Source organism: Bombina bombina, chromosome 11, assembly GCF_027579735.1.
Source record: "Bombina bombina isolate aBomBom1 chromosome 11, aBomBom1.pri, whole genome shotgun sequence".
Taxonomy (NCBI): Eukaryota; Metazoa; Chordata; class Amphibia; order Anura; family Bombinatoridae; genus Bombina; species Bombina bombina.
This window is the reverse complement of record NC_069509.1, coordinates 7,205,334-7,222,694: the sequence shown is the minus strand read 5'-3', so window position 1 is coordinate 7,222,694 and position 17,361 is coordinate 7,205,334. Positions and strand designations below refer to the sequence as shown.

Sequence of the window (17,361 nt, the reverse complement as noted above, 5' to 3'; positions counted from 1 at the left end):
TTTGTGGGCAGAAGGGTATCCTAGCTGTACTGCAGCTAAGGGAGATTATTCTATATTTGCGAGACTCATATAGAATACTATGGAAAGCAGCTTCTCCCCTCTTTAGCAATAGGGATCCAGGCTACTAAGCGGTCCATCTCTCAGCGAGACTAAGGGTAACCGTAACAAATGCATAGAGGTATAGCGTGTCTTGCAGTAGCGGTTACTGGGTACCTAGAGGTATAATGCATAGAGGTATAGCGTGTCTTGCAGTAGCGGTCACTAGGTATCTAGAGGTATAATGCTAGAGGTATAGCGTGTCTTGCAGTAGCGGTCACTGGGTATCTAGAGGTATAATGCATAGAGGTATAGCGTGTCTTGCAGTAGCGGTCACTGGGTACCTAGAGGTATAATGCTAGAGGTATAGCGTGTCTTGCAGTAGCGGTCACTGGGTACCTAGAGGTATAATGCTAGAGGTATAGCGTGTCTTGCAGTAGCGGTCACTGGGTATCTAGAGGTATAATGCTAGAGGTATAGCGTGTCTTGCAGTAGCGGTCACTGGGTATCTAGAGGTATAATGCTAGAGGTATAGCGTGTCTTGCAGTAGCGGTCACTGTGTACCTAGAGGTATAATGCTAGAGGTATAGCGTGTCTTGCAGTAGCGGTCACTGTGTACCTAGAGGTATAATGCATAGAGGTATAGCGTGTCTTGCAGTAGCGGTCACTGGGTATCTAGAGGTATAATGCATAGAGGTATAGCGTGTCTTGCAGTAGCGGTCACTGTGTATCTAGAGGTATAATGCATAGAGGTATAGCGTGTCTTGCAGTAGCGGTCACTGTGTACCTAGAGGTATAATGCATAGAGGTATAGCGTGTCTTGCAGTAGCGGTCACTGTGTATCTAGAGGTATAATGCATAGAGGTATAGCGTGTCTTGCAGTAGCGGTCACTGTGTACCTAGAGGTATAATGCATAGAGGTATAGCGTGTCTTGCAGTAGCGGTCACTGTGTACCTAGAGGTATAATGCATAGAGGTATAGCGTGTCTTGCAGTAGCGGTCACTGTGTACCTAGAGGTATAATGCATAGAGGTATAGCGTGTCTTGCAGTAGCGGTCACTGTGTACCTAGAGGTATAATGCATAGAGGTATAGCGTGTCTTGCAGTAGCGGTCACTGGGTACCTAGAGGTATAATGCATAGAGGTATAGCGTGTCTTGCAGTAGCGGTCACTGTGTACCTAGAGGTATAATGCTAGAGGTATAGCGTGTCTTGCAGTAGCGGTCACTGGGTACCTAGAGGTATAATGCTAGAGGTATAGCGTGTCTTGCAGTAGCGGTCACTGTGTATCTAGAGGTATAATGCATAGAGGTATAGCGTGTCTTGCAGTAGCGGTCACTGTGTATCTAGAGGTATAATGCTAGAGGTATAGCGTGTCTTGCAGTAGCGGTCACTGTGTATCTAGAGGTATAATGCTAGAGGTATAGCGTGTCTTGCAGTAGCGGTCACTGTGTATCTAGAGGTATAGCGTGTCTTGCAGTAGCGGTCACTAGGTACCTAGAGGTATAATGCTAGAGGTATAGCGTGTCTTGCAGTAGTGGTCACTGGGTATCTAGAGGTATAATGCTAGAGGTATAGCGTGTCTTGCAGTAGCGGTCACTGGGTATCTAGAGGTATAATGCTAGAGGTATAGCGTGTCTTGCAGTAGCGGTCACTGAGTACCTAGAGGTATAATGCTAGAGGTATAGCGTGTCTTGCAGTAGCGGTCACTGGGTATCTAGAGGTATAATGCATAGAGGTATAGAGTGTCTTGCAGTAGCGGTCACTGGGTATCTAGAGGTATAATGCATAGAGGTATAGCGTGTCTTGCAGTAGCGGTCACTGGGTATCTAGAGGTATAATGCTAGAGGTATAGCGTGTCTTGCAGTAGCCGTCACTGTGTACCTAGAGGTATAGCGTGTCTTGCAGTAGCGGTCACTGGGTATCTAGAGGTATAATGCTAGAGGTATAGCGTGTCTTGCAGTAGCGGTCACTGGGTACCTAGAGGTATAATGCTAGAGGTATAGCGTGTCTTGCAGTAGCGGTCACTGTGTACCTAGAGGTATAATGCTAGAGGTATAGCGTGTCTTGCAGTAGCGGTCACTGGGTACCTAGAGGTATAATGCTAGAGGTATAGCGTGTCTTGCAGTAGCGGTCACTGGGTATCTAGAGGTATAATGCATAGAGGTACAGCGTGTCTTGCAGTAGCGGTCACTGGGTATCTAGAGGTATAATGCTAGAGGTATAGCGTGTCTTGCAGTAGCGGTCACTGGGTACCTAGAGGTATAATGCTAGAGGTATAGCGTGTCTTGCAGTAGCGGTCACTGGGTACCTAGAGGTATAATGCCTAGAGGTATAGCGTGTCTTGCAGTAGCGGTCACTGGGTACCTAGAGGTATAATGCCTAGAGGTATAGAGTGTCTTGCAGTAGCGGTCACTGGGTATCTAGAGGTATAATGCTAGAGGTATAGCGTGTCTTGCAGTAGCGGTCACTGGGTATCTAGAGGTATAATGCTAGAGGTACAGCGTGTCTTGCAGTAGCGGTCACTGTGTACCTAGAGGTATAATGCATAGAGGTATAGCGTGTCTTGCAGTAGCGGTCACTGGGTATCTAGAGGTATAATGCATAGAGGTATAGAGTGTCTTGCAGTAGCGGTCACTGGGTATCTAGAGGTATAATGCTAGAGGTATAGCTTGTCTTGCAGTAGCGGTCACTGGGTATCTAGAGGTATAATGCTAGAGGTATAGCGTGTCTTGCAGTAGCGGTCACTGGGTACCTAGAGGTATAATGCTAGAGGTACAGCGTGTCTTGCAGTAGCGGTCACTGGGTATCTAGAGGTATAATGCTAGAGGTATAGCGTGTCTTGCAGTAGCGGTCACTGTGTACCTAGAGGTATAATGCATAGAGGTATAGCGTGTCTTGCAGTAGCGGTCACTGTGTACCTAGAGGTATAATGCATAGAGGTATAGCGTGTCTTGCAGTAGCGATCACTGGGTATCTAGAGGTATAATGCATAGAGGTATAGCGTGTCTTGCAGTAGCGATCACTGGGTATCTAGAGGTATAATGCATAGAGGTATAGCGTGTCTTGCAGTAGCGGTCACTGTGTATCTAGAGGTATAATGCTAGAGGTATAGCGTGTCTTGCAGTAGCGGTCACTGGGTACCTAGAGGTATAATGCTAGAGGTATAGCGTGTCTTGCAGTAGCGGTCACTGGGTATCTAGAGGTATAATGCTAGAGGTATAGTGTGTCTTGCAGTAGCGGTCACTGGGTATCTAGAGGTATAATGCATAGAGGTATAGAGTGTCTTGCAGTAGCGGTCACTGGGTATCTAGAGGTATAATGCTAGAGGTATAGTGTGTCTTGCAGTAGCGGTCACTGGGTATCTAGAGGTATAATGCTAGAGGTATAGTGTGTCTTGCAGTAGCGGTCACTGGGTATCTAGAGGTATAATGCTAGAGGTATAGCGTGTCTTGCAGTAGCGGTCACTGGGTATCTAGAGGTATAATGCTAGAGGTATAGCGTGTCTTGCAGTAGCCGTCACTGTGTACCTAGAGGTATAATGCTAGAGGTATAGCGTGTCTTGCAGTAGCGGTCACTGTGTATCTAGAGGTATAATGCATAGAGGTATAGCGTGTCTTGCAGTAGCGGTCACTGGGTATCTAGAGGTATAATGCATAGAGGTATAGAGTGTCTTGCAGTAGCGGTCACTGGGTATCTAGAGGTATAATGCTAGAGGTATAGCGTGTCTTGCAGTAGCGGTTACTGGGAGCTGTCAGGCATAGTACCATGTAAACATGGTGCACAAAAAGATCTTTAGGTATAACAGTGATACTGAAAAGCAATAAAGGATTTTATTCTAATGTGCTGTAGTCTAGATACATGAAATACGTATGTATAAAGTTCATTCACATAAATAGTGCTGACACCATTGCACACATTTAAAGGTGTCCACGTTCTAAACCACTGGAAGTCTGGATGACGTTGTTTCTGCAGCAAAAGATTTAAGATTTTCACACATAGAGATCAAAGTCTATCCGCAGGGAGCTGTAGAACTGACCCCCCGAGCTAGAGACACGGCGGCAGTACACCCCGTCCATGAAGTAGCCTTCATTCACCCAGTCCTAGAGGCAAAGAGAAGAGTTTCTTGAATAAAGATCAGGAAATAAGCCCAGCCCTAGCGGTGCGTCTCAGAGCGTTACCTGCATCTGGGAGCTGGTGAAGGGTCCGTACAGCTGTGCCTCGTCACTGTTCTCCCACTTATACTCCCACAGAGTGTCACTGTCCAACACAAACCCTGAGAGGGTAGAAGGAATAAGGGTCACACAATGAGGTGTCACTGCAGGAGCTTAAATATAGTACACCAGTAGCTCCCAAACTTGTTTTAGCCACTGCCCCCTTGGTTCCATAAACTCATCAGCGCCCCCCTAGCTTACCCTTAAAAAATATTAAACTTTTTTTTTTTTAACTTTTAAATACTTTTTGTTAGTTTCATTAATTAAAATTGTATTATATTGATAAAGTAACAGAAGCTTTTTGTGAAATTACGTCACTATTTAAAAAGATAGTTAGGCTTAAAGGGTCACTAAACCCACATTTTTGCTTTCACGATTGAGATACAGCAGCAATTTTAAGCAACTTTCTAATTTACTCCTATTATCAATTTTTCTTTGTTCGCCTTGGTATCTTTATTTGAAAAAGTAGGAATGGAAACTTAGGAGCCGGACCATTTTTGGTTCAGCACCTGGGTAGCGCTTGCTGATTGGTGGCTACCTTGATGAAAGGAAAAAAAAAAATGGGTTTAGTATCCCTTTAAGGAAATGATCAAGGCATCAAGTGTTATTTTGGAAACGGTTACTGAATAAAACAATGTGATTATCAATTCACTCAGTCTCCTGCATGACTCTTATTGAATTATACAGAAAAAGGCTCTTACTTATGCCAGAAAAGTAATCACCGTACAAAAAGTTCATTACAATGCCCTGATAAAAACAATGACTGTGCAGAGCATCTCCGACACAACAGGTCTGTAGCTATGTTTCCTGCTACTACACAGTAATTAGGAACGGTTAACAAAACGTGCTAAAGTACAGCCCTGATAAAAACAATGACTGTGCAGAGCATCTCAGACACAACAGGTCTGTAGCTATGTTTCCTGCTACTACACAGTAATTAGTAACTTAACAAAACGTGCTAATGTACAGCCCTGATAAAACAATGACTGTGCAGAGCATCTCAGACACAACAGGTCTGTAGCTATGTTTCCTGCTACTACACAGTAATTAGTAACTTAACAAAACGTGCTAATGTACAGCCCTGATAAAACAATGACTGTGCAGAGCATCTCAGACACAACAGGTCTGTAGCTATGTTTCCTGCTACTACACAGTAATTAGGAACGGTTAACAAAACGTGCTAAAGTACAGCCCTGATAAAACAATGACTGTGCAGAGCATCTCAGACACAACAGGTCTGTAGCTATGTTTCCTGCTACTACACAGTAATTAGTAACGGTTAACAAAACGTGCTAATGTACAGCCCTGATAAAACAATGACTGTGCAGAGCATCTCAGACACAACAGGTCTGTAGCTATGTTTCCTGCTACTACACAGTAATTAGTAACTTAACAAAACGTGCTAAAGTACAGCCCTGATAAAACAATGACTGTGCAGAGCATCTCAGACACAACAGGTCTGTAGCTATGTTTCCTGCTACTACACAGTAATTAGGAACGGTTAACAAAACGTGCTAATGTACAGCCCTGATAAAACAATGACTGTGCAGAGCATCTCAGACACAACAGGTCTGTAGCTATGTTTCCTGCTACTACACAGTAATTAGTAACTTAACAAAACGTGCTAAAGTACAGCCCTGATAAAACAATGACTGTGCAGAGCATCCCAGACACAACAGGTCTGTAGCTATGTTTCCTGCTACTACACAGTAATTAGTAACTTAACAAAACGTGCTAATGTACAGCCCTGATAAAACAATGACTGTGCAGAGCATCTCAGACACAATAGGTCTGTAGCTATGTTTCCTGCTACTACACAGTAATTAGGAACGGTTAACAAAACGTGCTAATGTACAGCCCTGATAAAACAATGACTGTGCAGAGCATCTCAGACACAACAGGTCTGTAGCTATGTTTCCTGCTACTACACAGTAATTAGTAACTTAACAAAACGTGCTAAAGTACAGCCCTGATAAAACAATGACTGTGCAGAGCATCTCAGACACAACAGGTCTGTAGCTATGTTTCCTGCTACTACACAGTAATTAGGAACGGTTAACAAAACGTGCTAAAGTACAGCCCTGATAAAACAATGACTGTGCAGAGCATCTCAGACACAACAGGTCTGTAGCTATGTTTCCTGCTACTACACAGTAATTAGTAACGGTTAACAAAACGTGCTAATGTACAGCCCTGATAAAACAATGACTGTGCAGAGCATCTCAGACACAACAGGTCTGTAGCTATGTTTCCTGCTACTACACAGTAATTAGTAACTTAACAAAACGTGCTAATGTACAGCCCTGATAAAACAATGACTGTGCAGAGCATCTCAGACACAATAGGTCTGTAGCTATGTTTCCTGCTACTACACAGTAATTAGGAACGGTTAACAAAACGTGCTAAAGTACAGCCCTGATAAAACAATGACTGTGCAGAGCATCTCAGACACAACAGGTCTGTAGCTATGTTTCCTGCTACTACACAGTTATTAGTTATGTTAACAAAACGTGCTAAAGTACAGCCCTGATAAAACAATGACTGTGCAGAGCATCTCAGACACAACAGGTCTGTAGCTATGTTTCCTGCTACTACACAGTAATTAGTAACGGTTAACAAAACGTGCTAATGTACAGCCCTGATAAAACAATGACTGTGCAGAGCATCTCAGACACAACAGGTCTGTAGCTATGTTTCCTGCTACTACACAGTAATTAGGAACGGTTAACAAAACGTGCTAATGTACAGCCCTGATAAAACAATGACTGTGCAGAGCATCTCAGACACAACAGGTCTGTAGCTATGTTTCCTGCTACTACACAGTAATTAGGAACTTAACAAAACGTGCTAATGTACAGCCCTGATAAAACAATGACTGTGCAGAGCATCTCAGACACAACAGGTCTGTAGCTATGTTTCCTGCTACTACACAGTAATTAGGAACGGTTAACAAAACGTGCTAAAGTACAGCCCTGATAAAACAATGACTGTGCAGAGCATCTCAGACACAACAGGTCTGTAGCTATGTTTCCTGCTACTACACAGTAATTAGTAACTTAACAAAACGTGCTAATGTACAGCCCTGATAAAACAATGACTGTGCAGAGCATCTCAGACACAACAATGTCTGTAGCTATGTTTCCTGCTACTACACAGTAATTAGGAACTTAACAAAACGTGCTAATGTACAGCCCTGATAAAACAATGACTGTGCAGAGCATCTCAGACACAACAGGTCTGTAGCTATGTTTCCTGCTACTACACAGTAATTAGGAACGGTTAACAAAACGTGCTAATGTACAGCCCTGATAAAACAATGACTGTGCAGAGCATCTCAGACACAACAGTTCTGTAGCTATGTTTCCTGCTACTACACAGTAATTAGGAACGGTTAACAAAACGTGCTAATGTACAGCCCTGATAAAACAATGACTGTGCAGAGCATCTCAGACACAACAGGTCTGTAGCTATGTTTCCTGCTACTACACAGTAATTAGGAACGGTTAACAAAACGTGCTAATGTACAGCCCTGATAAAACAATGACTGTGCAGAGCATCTCAGACACAACAGGTCTGTAGCTATGTTTCCTGCTACTACACAGTAATTAGGAACGGTTAACAAAACGTGCTAATGTACAGCCCTGATAAAACAATGACTGTGCAGAGCATCTCAGACACAACAGGTCTGTAGCTATGTTTCCTGCTACTACACAGTAATTAGGAACGTTAACAAAACGTGCTAAAGTACAGCCCTGATAAAACAATGACTGTGCAGAGCATCTCAGACACAACAGGTCTGTAGCTATGTTTCCTGCTACTACACAGTAATTAGTAACGGTTAACAAAACGTGCTAATGTACAGCCCTGATAAAACAATGACTGTGCAGAGCATCTCAGACACAACAGGTCTGTAGCTATGTTTCCTGCTACTACACAGTAATTAGGAACGGTTAACAAAACGTGCTAATGTACAGCCCTGATAAAACAATGACTGTGCAGAGCATCTCAGACACAACAGGTCTGTAGCTATGTTTCCTGCTACTACACAGTAATTAGGAACGGTTAACAAAACGTGCTAAAGTACAGCCCTGATAAAACAATGACTGTGCAGAGCATCTCAGACACAACAGGTCTGTAGCTATGTTTCCTGCTACTACACAGTAATTAGTAACGTTAACAAAACGTGCTAATGTACAGCCCTGATAAAACAATGACTGTGCAGAGCATCTCAGACACAACAGGTCTGTAGCTAGTGTTTCCTGCTACTACACAGTAATTAGTAACTTAACAAAACGTGCTAATGTACAGCCCTGATAAAACAATGACTGTGCAGAGCATCTCAGACACAACAGGTCTGTAGCTATGTTTCCTGCTACTACACAGTAATTAGTAACTTAACAAAACGTGCTAAAGTACAGCCCTGATAAAACAATGACTGTGCAGAGCATCTCAGACACAACAGGTCTGTAGCTATGTTTCCTGCTACTACACAGTAATTAGTAACTTAACAAAACGTGCTAATGTACAGCCCTGATAAAACAATGACTGTGCAGAGCATCTCAGACACAACAGGTCTGTAGCTATGTTTCCTGCTACTACACAGTAATTAGGAACGGTTAACAAAACGTGCTAATGTACAGCCCTGATAAAACAATGACTGTGCAGAGCATCTCAGACACAACAGGTCTGTAGCTATGTTTCCTGCTACTACACAGTAATTAGTAACTTAACAAAACGTGCTAATGTACAGCCCTGATAAAACAATGACTGTGCAGAGCATCTCAGACACAACAGGTCTGTAGCTATGTTTCCTGCTACTACACAGTAATTAGTAACTTAACAAAACGTGCTAATGTACAGCCCTGATAAAACAATGACTGTGCAGAGCATCTCAGACACAACAGGTCTGTAGCTATGTTTCCTGCTACTACACAGTAATTAGGAACGGTTAACAAAACGTGCTAAAGTACAGCCCTGATAAAACAATGACTGTGCAGAGCATCTCAGACACAACAGGTCTGTAGCTATGTTTCCTGCTACTACACAGTAATTAGGAACGTTAACAAAACGTGCTAATGTACAGCCCTGATAAAACAATGACTGTGCAGAGCATCTCAGACACAACAGGTCTGTAGCTATGTTTCCTGCTACTACACAGTAATTAGTAACGGTTAACAAAACGTGCTAATGTACAGCCATGATAAAACAATGACTGTGCAGAGCATCTCAGACACAACAGGTCTGTAGCTATGTTTCCTGCTACTACACAGTAATTAGTAACTTAACAAAACGTGCTAATGTACAGCCCTGATAAAACAATGACTGTGCAGAGCATCTCAGACACAACAGGTCTGTAGCTATGTTTCCTGCTACTACACAGTAATTAGTAACTTAACAAAACGTGCTAATGTACAGCCCTGATAAAACAATGACTGTGCAGAGCATCTCAGACACAACAGGTCTGTAGCTATGTTTCCTGCTACTACACAGTAATTAGTAACGGTTAACAAAACGTGCTAATGTACAGCCCTGATAAAACAATGACTGTGCAGAGCATCTCAGACACAACAGGTCTGTAGCTATGTTTCCTGCTACTACACAGTAATTAGGAACGGTTAACAAAACGTGGTAATGTACAGCCCTGATAAAACAATGACTGTGCAGAGCATCTCAGACACAACAGGTCTGTAGCTATGTTTCCTGCTACTACACAGCAATTAGGAACGGTTAACAAAACGTGGTAATGTACAGCCCTGATAAAACAATGACTGTGCAGAGCATCTCAGACACAACAGGTCTGTAGCTATGTTTCCTGCTACTACACAGTAATTAGTAACGGTTAACAAAACGTGCTAATGTACAGCCATGATAAAACAATGACTGTGCAGAGCATCTCAGACACAACAGGTCTGTAGCTATGTTTCCTGCTACTACACAGTAATTAGTAACTTAACAAAACGTGCTAATGTACAGCCCTGATAAAACAATGACTGTGCAGAGCATCTCAGACACAACAGGTCTGTAGCTGTGTTTCCTGCTACTACACAGTAATTAGTAACTTAACAAAACGTGCTAATGTACAGCCCTGATAAAACAATGACTGTGCAGAGCATCTCAGACACAACAGGTCTGTAGCTATGTTTCCTGCTACTACACAGTAATTAGTAACGGTTAACAAAACGTGCTAATGTACAGCCCTGATAAAACAATGACTGTGCAGAGCATCTCAGACACAACAGGTCTGTAGCTATGTTTCCTGCTACTACACAGTAATTAGGAACGGTTAACAAAACGTGCTAATGTACAGCCATGATAAAACAATGACTGTGCAGAGCATCTCAGACACAACAGGTCTGTAGCTATGTTTCCTGCTACTACACAGTAATTAGGAACGGTTAACAAAACGTGCTAATGTACAGCCCTGATAAAACAATGACTGTGCAGAGCATCTCAGACACAACAGGTCTGTAGCTATGTTTCCTGCTACTACACAGTAATTAGGAACGGTTAACAAAACGTGCTAATGTACAGCCCTGATAAAACAATGACTGTGCAGAGCATCTCAGACACAACAGGTCTGTAGCTATGTTTCCTGCTACTACACAGTAATTAGGAACGGTTAACAAAACGTGCTAAAGTACAGCCCTGATAAAACAATGACTGTGCAGAGCATCTCAGACACAACAGGTCTGTAGCTATGTTTCCTGCTACTACACAGTAATTAGTAACGGTTAACAAAACGTGCTAATGTACAGCCCTGATAAAACAATGACTGTGCAGAGCATCTCAGACACAACAGGTCTGTAGCTATGTTTCCTGCTACTACACAGTAATTAGTAACTTAACAAAACGTGCTAATGTACAGCCCTGATAAAACAATGACTGTGCAGAGCATCTCAGACACAATAGGTCTGTAGCTATGTTTCCTGCTACTACACAGTAATTAGGAACGGTTAACAAAACGTGCTAAAGTACAGCCCTGATAAAACAATGACTGTGCAGAGCATCTCAGACACAACAGGTCTGTAGCTATGTTTCCTGCTACTACACAGTAATTAGTAACTTAACAAAACGTGCTAAAGTACAGCCCTGATAAAACAATGACTGTGCAGAGCATCTCAGACACAACAGGTCTGTAGCTATGTTTCCTGCTACTACACAGTAATTAGTAACGGTTAACAAAACGTGCTAATGTACAGCCCTGATAAAACAATGACTGTGCAGAGCATCTCAGACACAACAGGTCTGTAGCTATGTTTCCTGCTACTACACAGTAATTAGGAACGGTTAACAAAACGTGCTAATGTACAGCCCTGATAAAACAATGACTGTGCAGAGCATCTCAGACACAACAGGTCTGTAGCTATGTTTCCTGCTACTACACAGTAATTAGGAACGGTTAACAAAACGTGCTAATGTACAGCCCTGATAAAACAATGACTGTGCAGAGCATCTCAGACACAACAGGTCTGTAGCTATGTTTCCTGCTACTACACAGTAATTAGGAACGGTTAACAAAACGTGCTAAAGTACAGCCCTGATAAAACAATGACTGTGCAGAGCATCTCAGACACAACAGGTCTGTAGCTATGTTTCCTGCTACTACACAGTAATTAGTAACTTAACAAAACGTGCTAATGTACAGCCCTGATAAAACAATGACTGTGCAGAGCATCTCAGACACAACAGGTCTGTAGCTATGTTTCCTGCTACTACACAGTAATTAGGAACTTAACAAAACGTGCTAATGTACAGCCCTGATAAAACAATGACTGTGCAGAGCATCTCAGACACAACAGGTCTGTAGCTATGTTTCCTGCTACTACACAGTAATTAGGAACGGTTAACAAAACGTGCTAATGTACAGCCCTGATAAAACAATGACTGTGCAGAGCATCTCAGACACAACAGGTCTGTAGCTATGTTTCCTGCTACTACACAGTAATTAGGAACGGTTAACAAAACGTGCTAATGTACAGCCCTGATAAAACAATGACTGTGCAGAGCATCTCAGACACAACAGGTCTGTAGCTATGTTTCCTGCTACTACACAGTAATTAGGAACGGTTAACAAAACGTGCTAATGTACAGCCCTGATAAAACAATGACTGTGCAGAGCATCTCAGACACAACAGGTCTGTAGCTATGTTTCCTGCTACTACACAGTAATTAGGAACGGTTAACAAAACGTGCTAATGTACAGCCCTGATAAAACAATGACTGTGCAGAGCATCTCAGACACAACAGGTCTGTAGCTATGTTTCCTGCTACTACACAGTAATTAGTAACGGTTAACAAAACGTGCTAAAGTACAGCCCTGATAAAACAATGACTGTGCAGAGCATCTCAGACACAACAGGTCTGTAGCTATGTTTCCTGCTACTACACAGTAATTAGTAACTTAACAAAACGTGCTAATGTACAGCCCTGATAAAACAATGACTGTGCAGAGCATCTCAGACACAACAGGTCTGTAGCTATGTTTCCTGCTACTACACAGTAATTAGGAACGGTTAACAAAACGTGCTAAAGTACAGCCCTGATAAAACAATGACTGTGCAGAGCATCTCAGACACAACAGGTCTGTAGCTATGTTTCCTGCTACTACACAGTAATTAGGAACGGTTAACAAAACGTGCTAAAGTACAGCCCTGATAAAACAATGACTGTGCAGAGCATCTCAGACACAACAGGTCTGTAGCTATGTTTCCTGCTACTACACAGTAATTAGTAACTTAACAAAACGTGCTAATGTACAGCCCTGATAAAACAATGACTGTGCAGAGCATCTCAGACACAACAGGTCTGTAGCTGGTGTTTCCTGCTACTACACAGTAATTAGTAACGTTAACAAAACGTGCTAATGTACAGCCCTGATAAAACAATGACTGTGCAGAGCATCTCAGACACAACAGGTCTGTAGCTATGTTTCCTGCTACTACACAGTAATTAGTAACTTAACAAAACGTGCTAATGTACAGCCCTGATAAAACAATGACTCTGCAGAGCATCTCAGACACAACAGGTCTGTAGCTATGTTTCCTGCTACTACACAGTAATTAGTAACTTAACAAAACGTGCTAAAGTACAGCCCTGATAAAACAATGACTGTGCAGAGCATCTCAGACACAACAGGTCTGTAGCTATGTTTCCTGCTACTACACAGTAATTAGGAACGGTTAACAAAACGTGCTAAAGTACAGCCCTGATAAAACAATGACTGTGCAGAGCATCTCAGACACAACAGGTCTGTAGCTATGTTTCCTGCTACTACACAGTAATTAGTAACTTAACAAAACGTGCTAATGTACAGCCCTGATAAAACAATGACTGTGCAGAGCATCTCAGACACAACAGGTCTGTAGCTATGTTTCCTGCTACTACACAGTAATTAGTAACTTAACAAAACGTGCTTAAGTACAGCCCTGATAAAACAATGACTGTGCAGAGCATCTCAGACACAACAGGTCTGTAGCTATGTTTCCTGCTACTACACAGTAATTAGGAACGGTTAACAAAACGTGCTAAAGTACAGCCCTGATAAAACAATGACTGTGCAGAGCATCTCAGACACAACAGGTCTGTAGCTATGTTTCCTGCTACTACACAGCAATTAGGAACGGTTAACAAAACGTGGTAATGTACAGCCCTGATAAAACAATGACTGTGCAGAGCATCTCAGACACAACAGGTCTGTAGCTATGTTTCCTGCTACTACACAGTAATTAGTAACGGTTAACAAAACGTGCTAATGTACAGCCATGATAAAACAATGACTGTGCAGAGCATCTCAGACACAACAGGTCTGTAGCTATGTTTCCTGCTACTACACAGTAATTAGTAACGTTAACAAAACGTGCTAATGTACAGCCCTGATAAAACAATGACTGTGCAGAGCATCTCAGACACAACAGGTCTGTAGCTGTGTTTCCTGCTACTACACAGTAATTAGTAACTTAACAAAACGTGCTAATGTACAGCCCTGATAAAACAATGACTGTGCAGAGCATCTCAGACACAACAGGTCTGTAGCTATGTTTCCTGCTACTACACAGTAATTAGTAACGGTTAACAAAACGTGCTAATGTACAGCCCTGATAAAACAATGACTGTGCAGAGCATCTCAGACACAACAGGTCTGTAGCTATGTTTCCTGCTACTACACAGTAATTAGGAACGGTTAACAAAACGTGCTAATGTACAGCCATGATAAAACAATGACTGTGCAGAGCATCTCAGACACAACAGGTCTGTAGCTATGTTTCCTGCTACTACACAGTAATTAGGAACGGTTAACAAAACGTGCTAATGTACAGCCCTGATAAAACAATGACTGTGCAGAGCATCTCAGACACAACAGGTCTGTAGCTATGTTTCCTGCTACTACACAGTAATTAGGAACGGTTAACAAAACGTGCTAATGTACAGCCCTGATAAAACAATGACTGTGCAGAGCATCTCAGACACAACAGGTCTGTAGCTATGTTTCCTGCTACTACACAGTAATTAGGAACGGTTAACAAAACGTGCTAAAGTACAGCCCTGATAAAACAATGACTGTGCAGAGCATCTCAGACACAACAGGTCTGTAGCTATGTTTCCTGCTACTACACAGTAATTAGTAACTTAACAAAACGTGCTAATGTACAGCCCTGATAAAACAATGACTGTGCAGAGCATCTCAGACACAACAGGTCTGTAGCTATGTTTCCTGCTACTACACAGTAATTAGGAACGGTTAACAAAACGTGCTAAAGTACAGCCCTGATAAAACAATGACTGTGCAGAGCATCTCCGACACAACAGGTCTGTAGCTATGTTTCCTGCTACTACACAGTAATTAGTAACGGTTAACAAAACGTGCTAATGTACAGCCCTGATAAAACAATGACTGTGCAGAGCATCTCAGACACAACAGGTCTGTAGCTATGTTTCCTGCTACTACACAGTAATTAGGAACGGTTAACAAAACGTGCTAATGTACAGCCCTGATAAAACAATGACTGTGCAGAGCATCTCAGACACAACAGGTCTGTAGCTATGTTTCCTGCTACTACACAGTAATTAGGAACTTAACAAAACGTGCTAATGTACAGCCCTGATAAAACAATGACTGTGCAGAGCATCTCAGACACAACAGGTCTGTAGCTATGTTTCCTGCTACTACACAGTAATTAGGAACGGTTAACAAAACGTGCTAAAGTACAGCCCTGATAAAACAATGACTGTGCAGAGCATCTCAGACACAACAGGTCTGTAGCTATGTTTCCTGCTACTACACAGTAATTAGTAACTTAACAAAACGTGCTAATGTACAGCCCTGATAAAACAATGACTGTGCAGAGCATCTCAGACACAACAAGTCTGTAGCTATGTTTCCTGCTACTACACAGTAATTAGGAACTTAACAAAACGTGCTAATGTACAGCCCTGATAAAACAATGACTGTGCAGAGCATCTCAGACACAACAGGTCTGTAGCTATGTTTCCTGCTACTACACAGTAATTAGGAACGGTTAACAAAACGTGCTAATGTACAGCCCTGATAAAACAATGACTGTGCAGAGCATCTCAGACACAACAGTTCTGTAGCTATGTTTCCTGCTACTACACAGTAATTAGTAACGGTTAACAAAACGTGCTAAAGTACAGCCCTGATAAAACAATGACTGTGCAGAGCATCTCAGACACAACAGGTCTGTAGCTGTGTTTCCTGCTACTACACAGTAATTAGTAACTTAACAAAACGTGCTAAAGTACAGCCCTGATAAAACAATGACTGTGCAGAGCATCTCAGACACAACAGGTCTGTAGCTATGTTTCCTGCTACTACACAGTAATTAGGAACGGTTAACAAAACGTGCTAATGTACAGCCCTGATAAAACAATGACTGTGCAGAGCATCTCAGACACAACAGGTCTGTAGCTATGTTTCCTGCTACTACACAGTAATTAGGAACGGTTAACAAAACGTGCTAATGTACAGCCCTGATAAAACAATGACTGTGCAGAGCATCTCAGACACAACAGGTCTGTAGCTATGTTTCCTGCTACTACACAGTAATTAGGAACGGTTAACAAAACGTGCTAATGTACAGCCCTGATAAAACAATGACTGTGCAGAGCATCTCAGACACAACAGGTCTGTAGCTATGTTTCCTGCTACTACACAGTAATTAGGAACTGTTAACAAAACGTGCTAAAGTACAGCCCTGATAAAACAATGACTGTGCAGAGCATCTCAGACACAACAGGTCTGTAGCTATGTTTCCTGCTACTACACAGTAATTAGTAACTTAACAAAACGTGCTAATGTACAGCCCTGATAAAACAATGACTGTGCAGAGCATCTCAGACACAACAGGTCTGTAGCTATGTTTCCTGCTACTACACAGTAATTAGGAACGGTTAACAAAACGTGCTAAAGTACAGCCCTGATAAAACAATGACTGTGCAGAGCATCTCAGACACAACAGGTCTGTAGCTATGTTTCCTGCTACTACACAGTAATTAGGAACGGTTAACAAAACGTGCTAAAGTACAGCCCTGATAAAACAATGACTGTGCAGAGCATCTCAGACACAACAGGTCTGTAGCTATGTTTCCTGCTACTACACAGTAATTAGTAACTTAACAAAACGTGCTAATGTACAGCCCTGATAAAACAATGACTGTGCAGAGCATCTCAGACACAACAGGTCTGTAGCTGTGTTTCCTGCTACTACACAGTAATTAGTAACTTAACAAAACGTGCTAATGTACAGCCCTGATAAAACAATGACTGTGCAGAGCATCTCAGACACAACAGGTCTGTAGCTATGTTTCCTGCTACTACACAGTAATTAGTAACTTAACAAAACGTGCTAATGTACAGCCCTGATAAAACAATGACTCTGCAGAGCATCTCAGACACAACAGGTCTGTAGCTATGTTTCCTGCTACTACACAGTAATTAGTAACTTAACAAAACGTGCTAAAGTACAGCCCTGATAAAACAATGACTGTGCAGAGCATCTCAGACACAACAGGTCTGTAGCTATGTTTCCTGCTACTACACAGTAATTAGGAACGGTTAACAAAACGTGCTAAAGTACAGCCCTGATAAAACAATG

At 42.2% G+C, this 17,361-nt stretch overlaps 1 protein-coding gene across 3 annotated transcripts in view; it reads right to left on the bottom strand.

Moving 5' to 3' along the window:
• Positions 1-3,846: 3,846 nt before the first annotated feature.
• CD2BP2 (CD2 cytoplasmic tail binding protein 2) overlaps positions 3,847-17,361 on the bottom strand; it is a 106,036-nt gene continuing 92,521 nt past the window's right edge. For all 3 annotated transcript variants that reach the window (XM_053694685.1, XM_053694684.1, XM_053694686.1), the window contains 2 exons: positions 4,217-4,311; positions 3,847-4,138 (listed from right to left, as the gene is read on the bottom strand). In XM_053694685.1, coding sequence (XP_053550660.1) covers positions 4,028-4,138; positions 4,217-4,311 — 206 coding nt within the window. In that variant the 3' untranslated portion in view covers positions 3,847-4,027. The remainder of the gene's footprint in view (positions 4,139-4,216; positions 4,312-17,361) is intronic.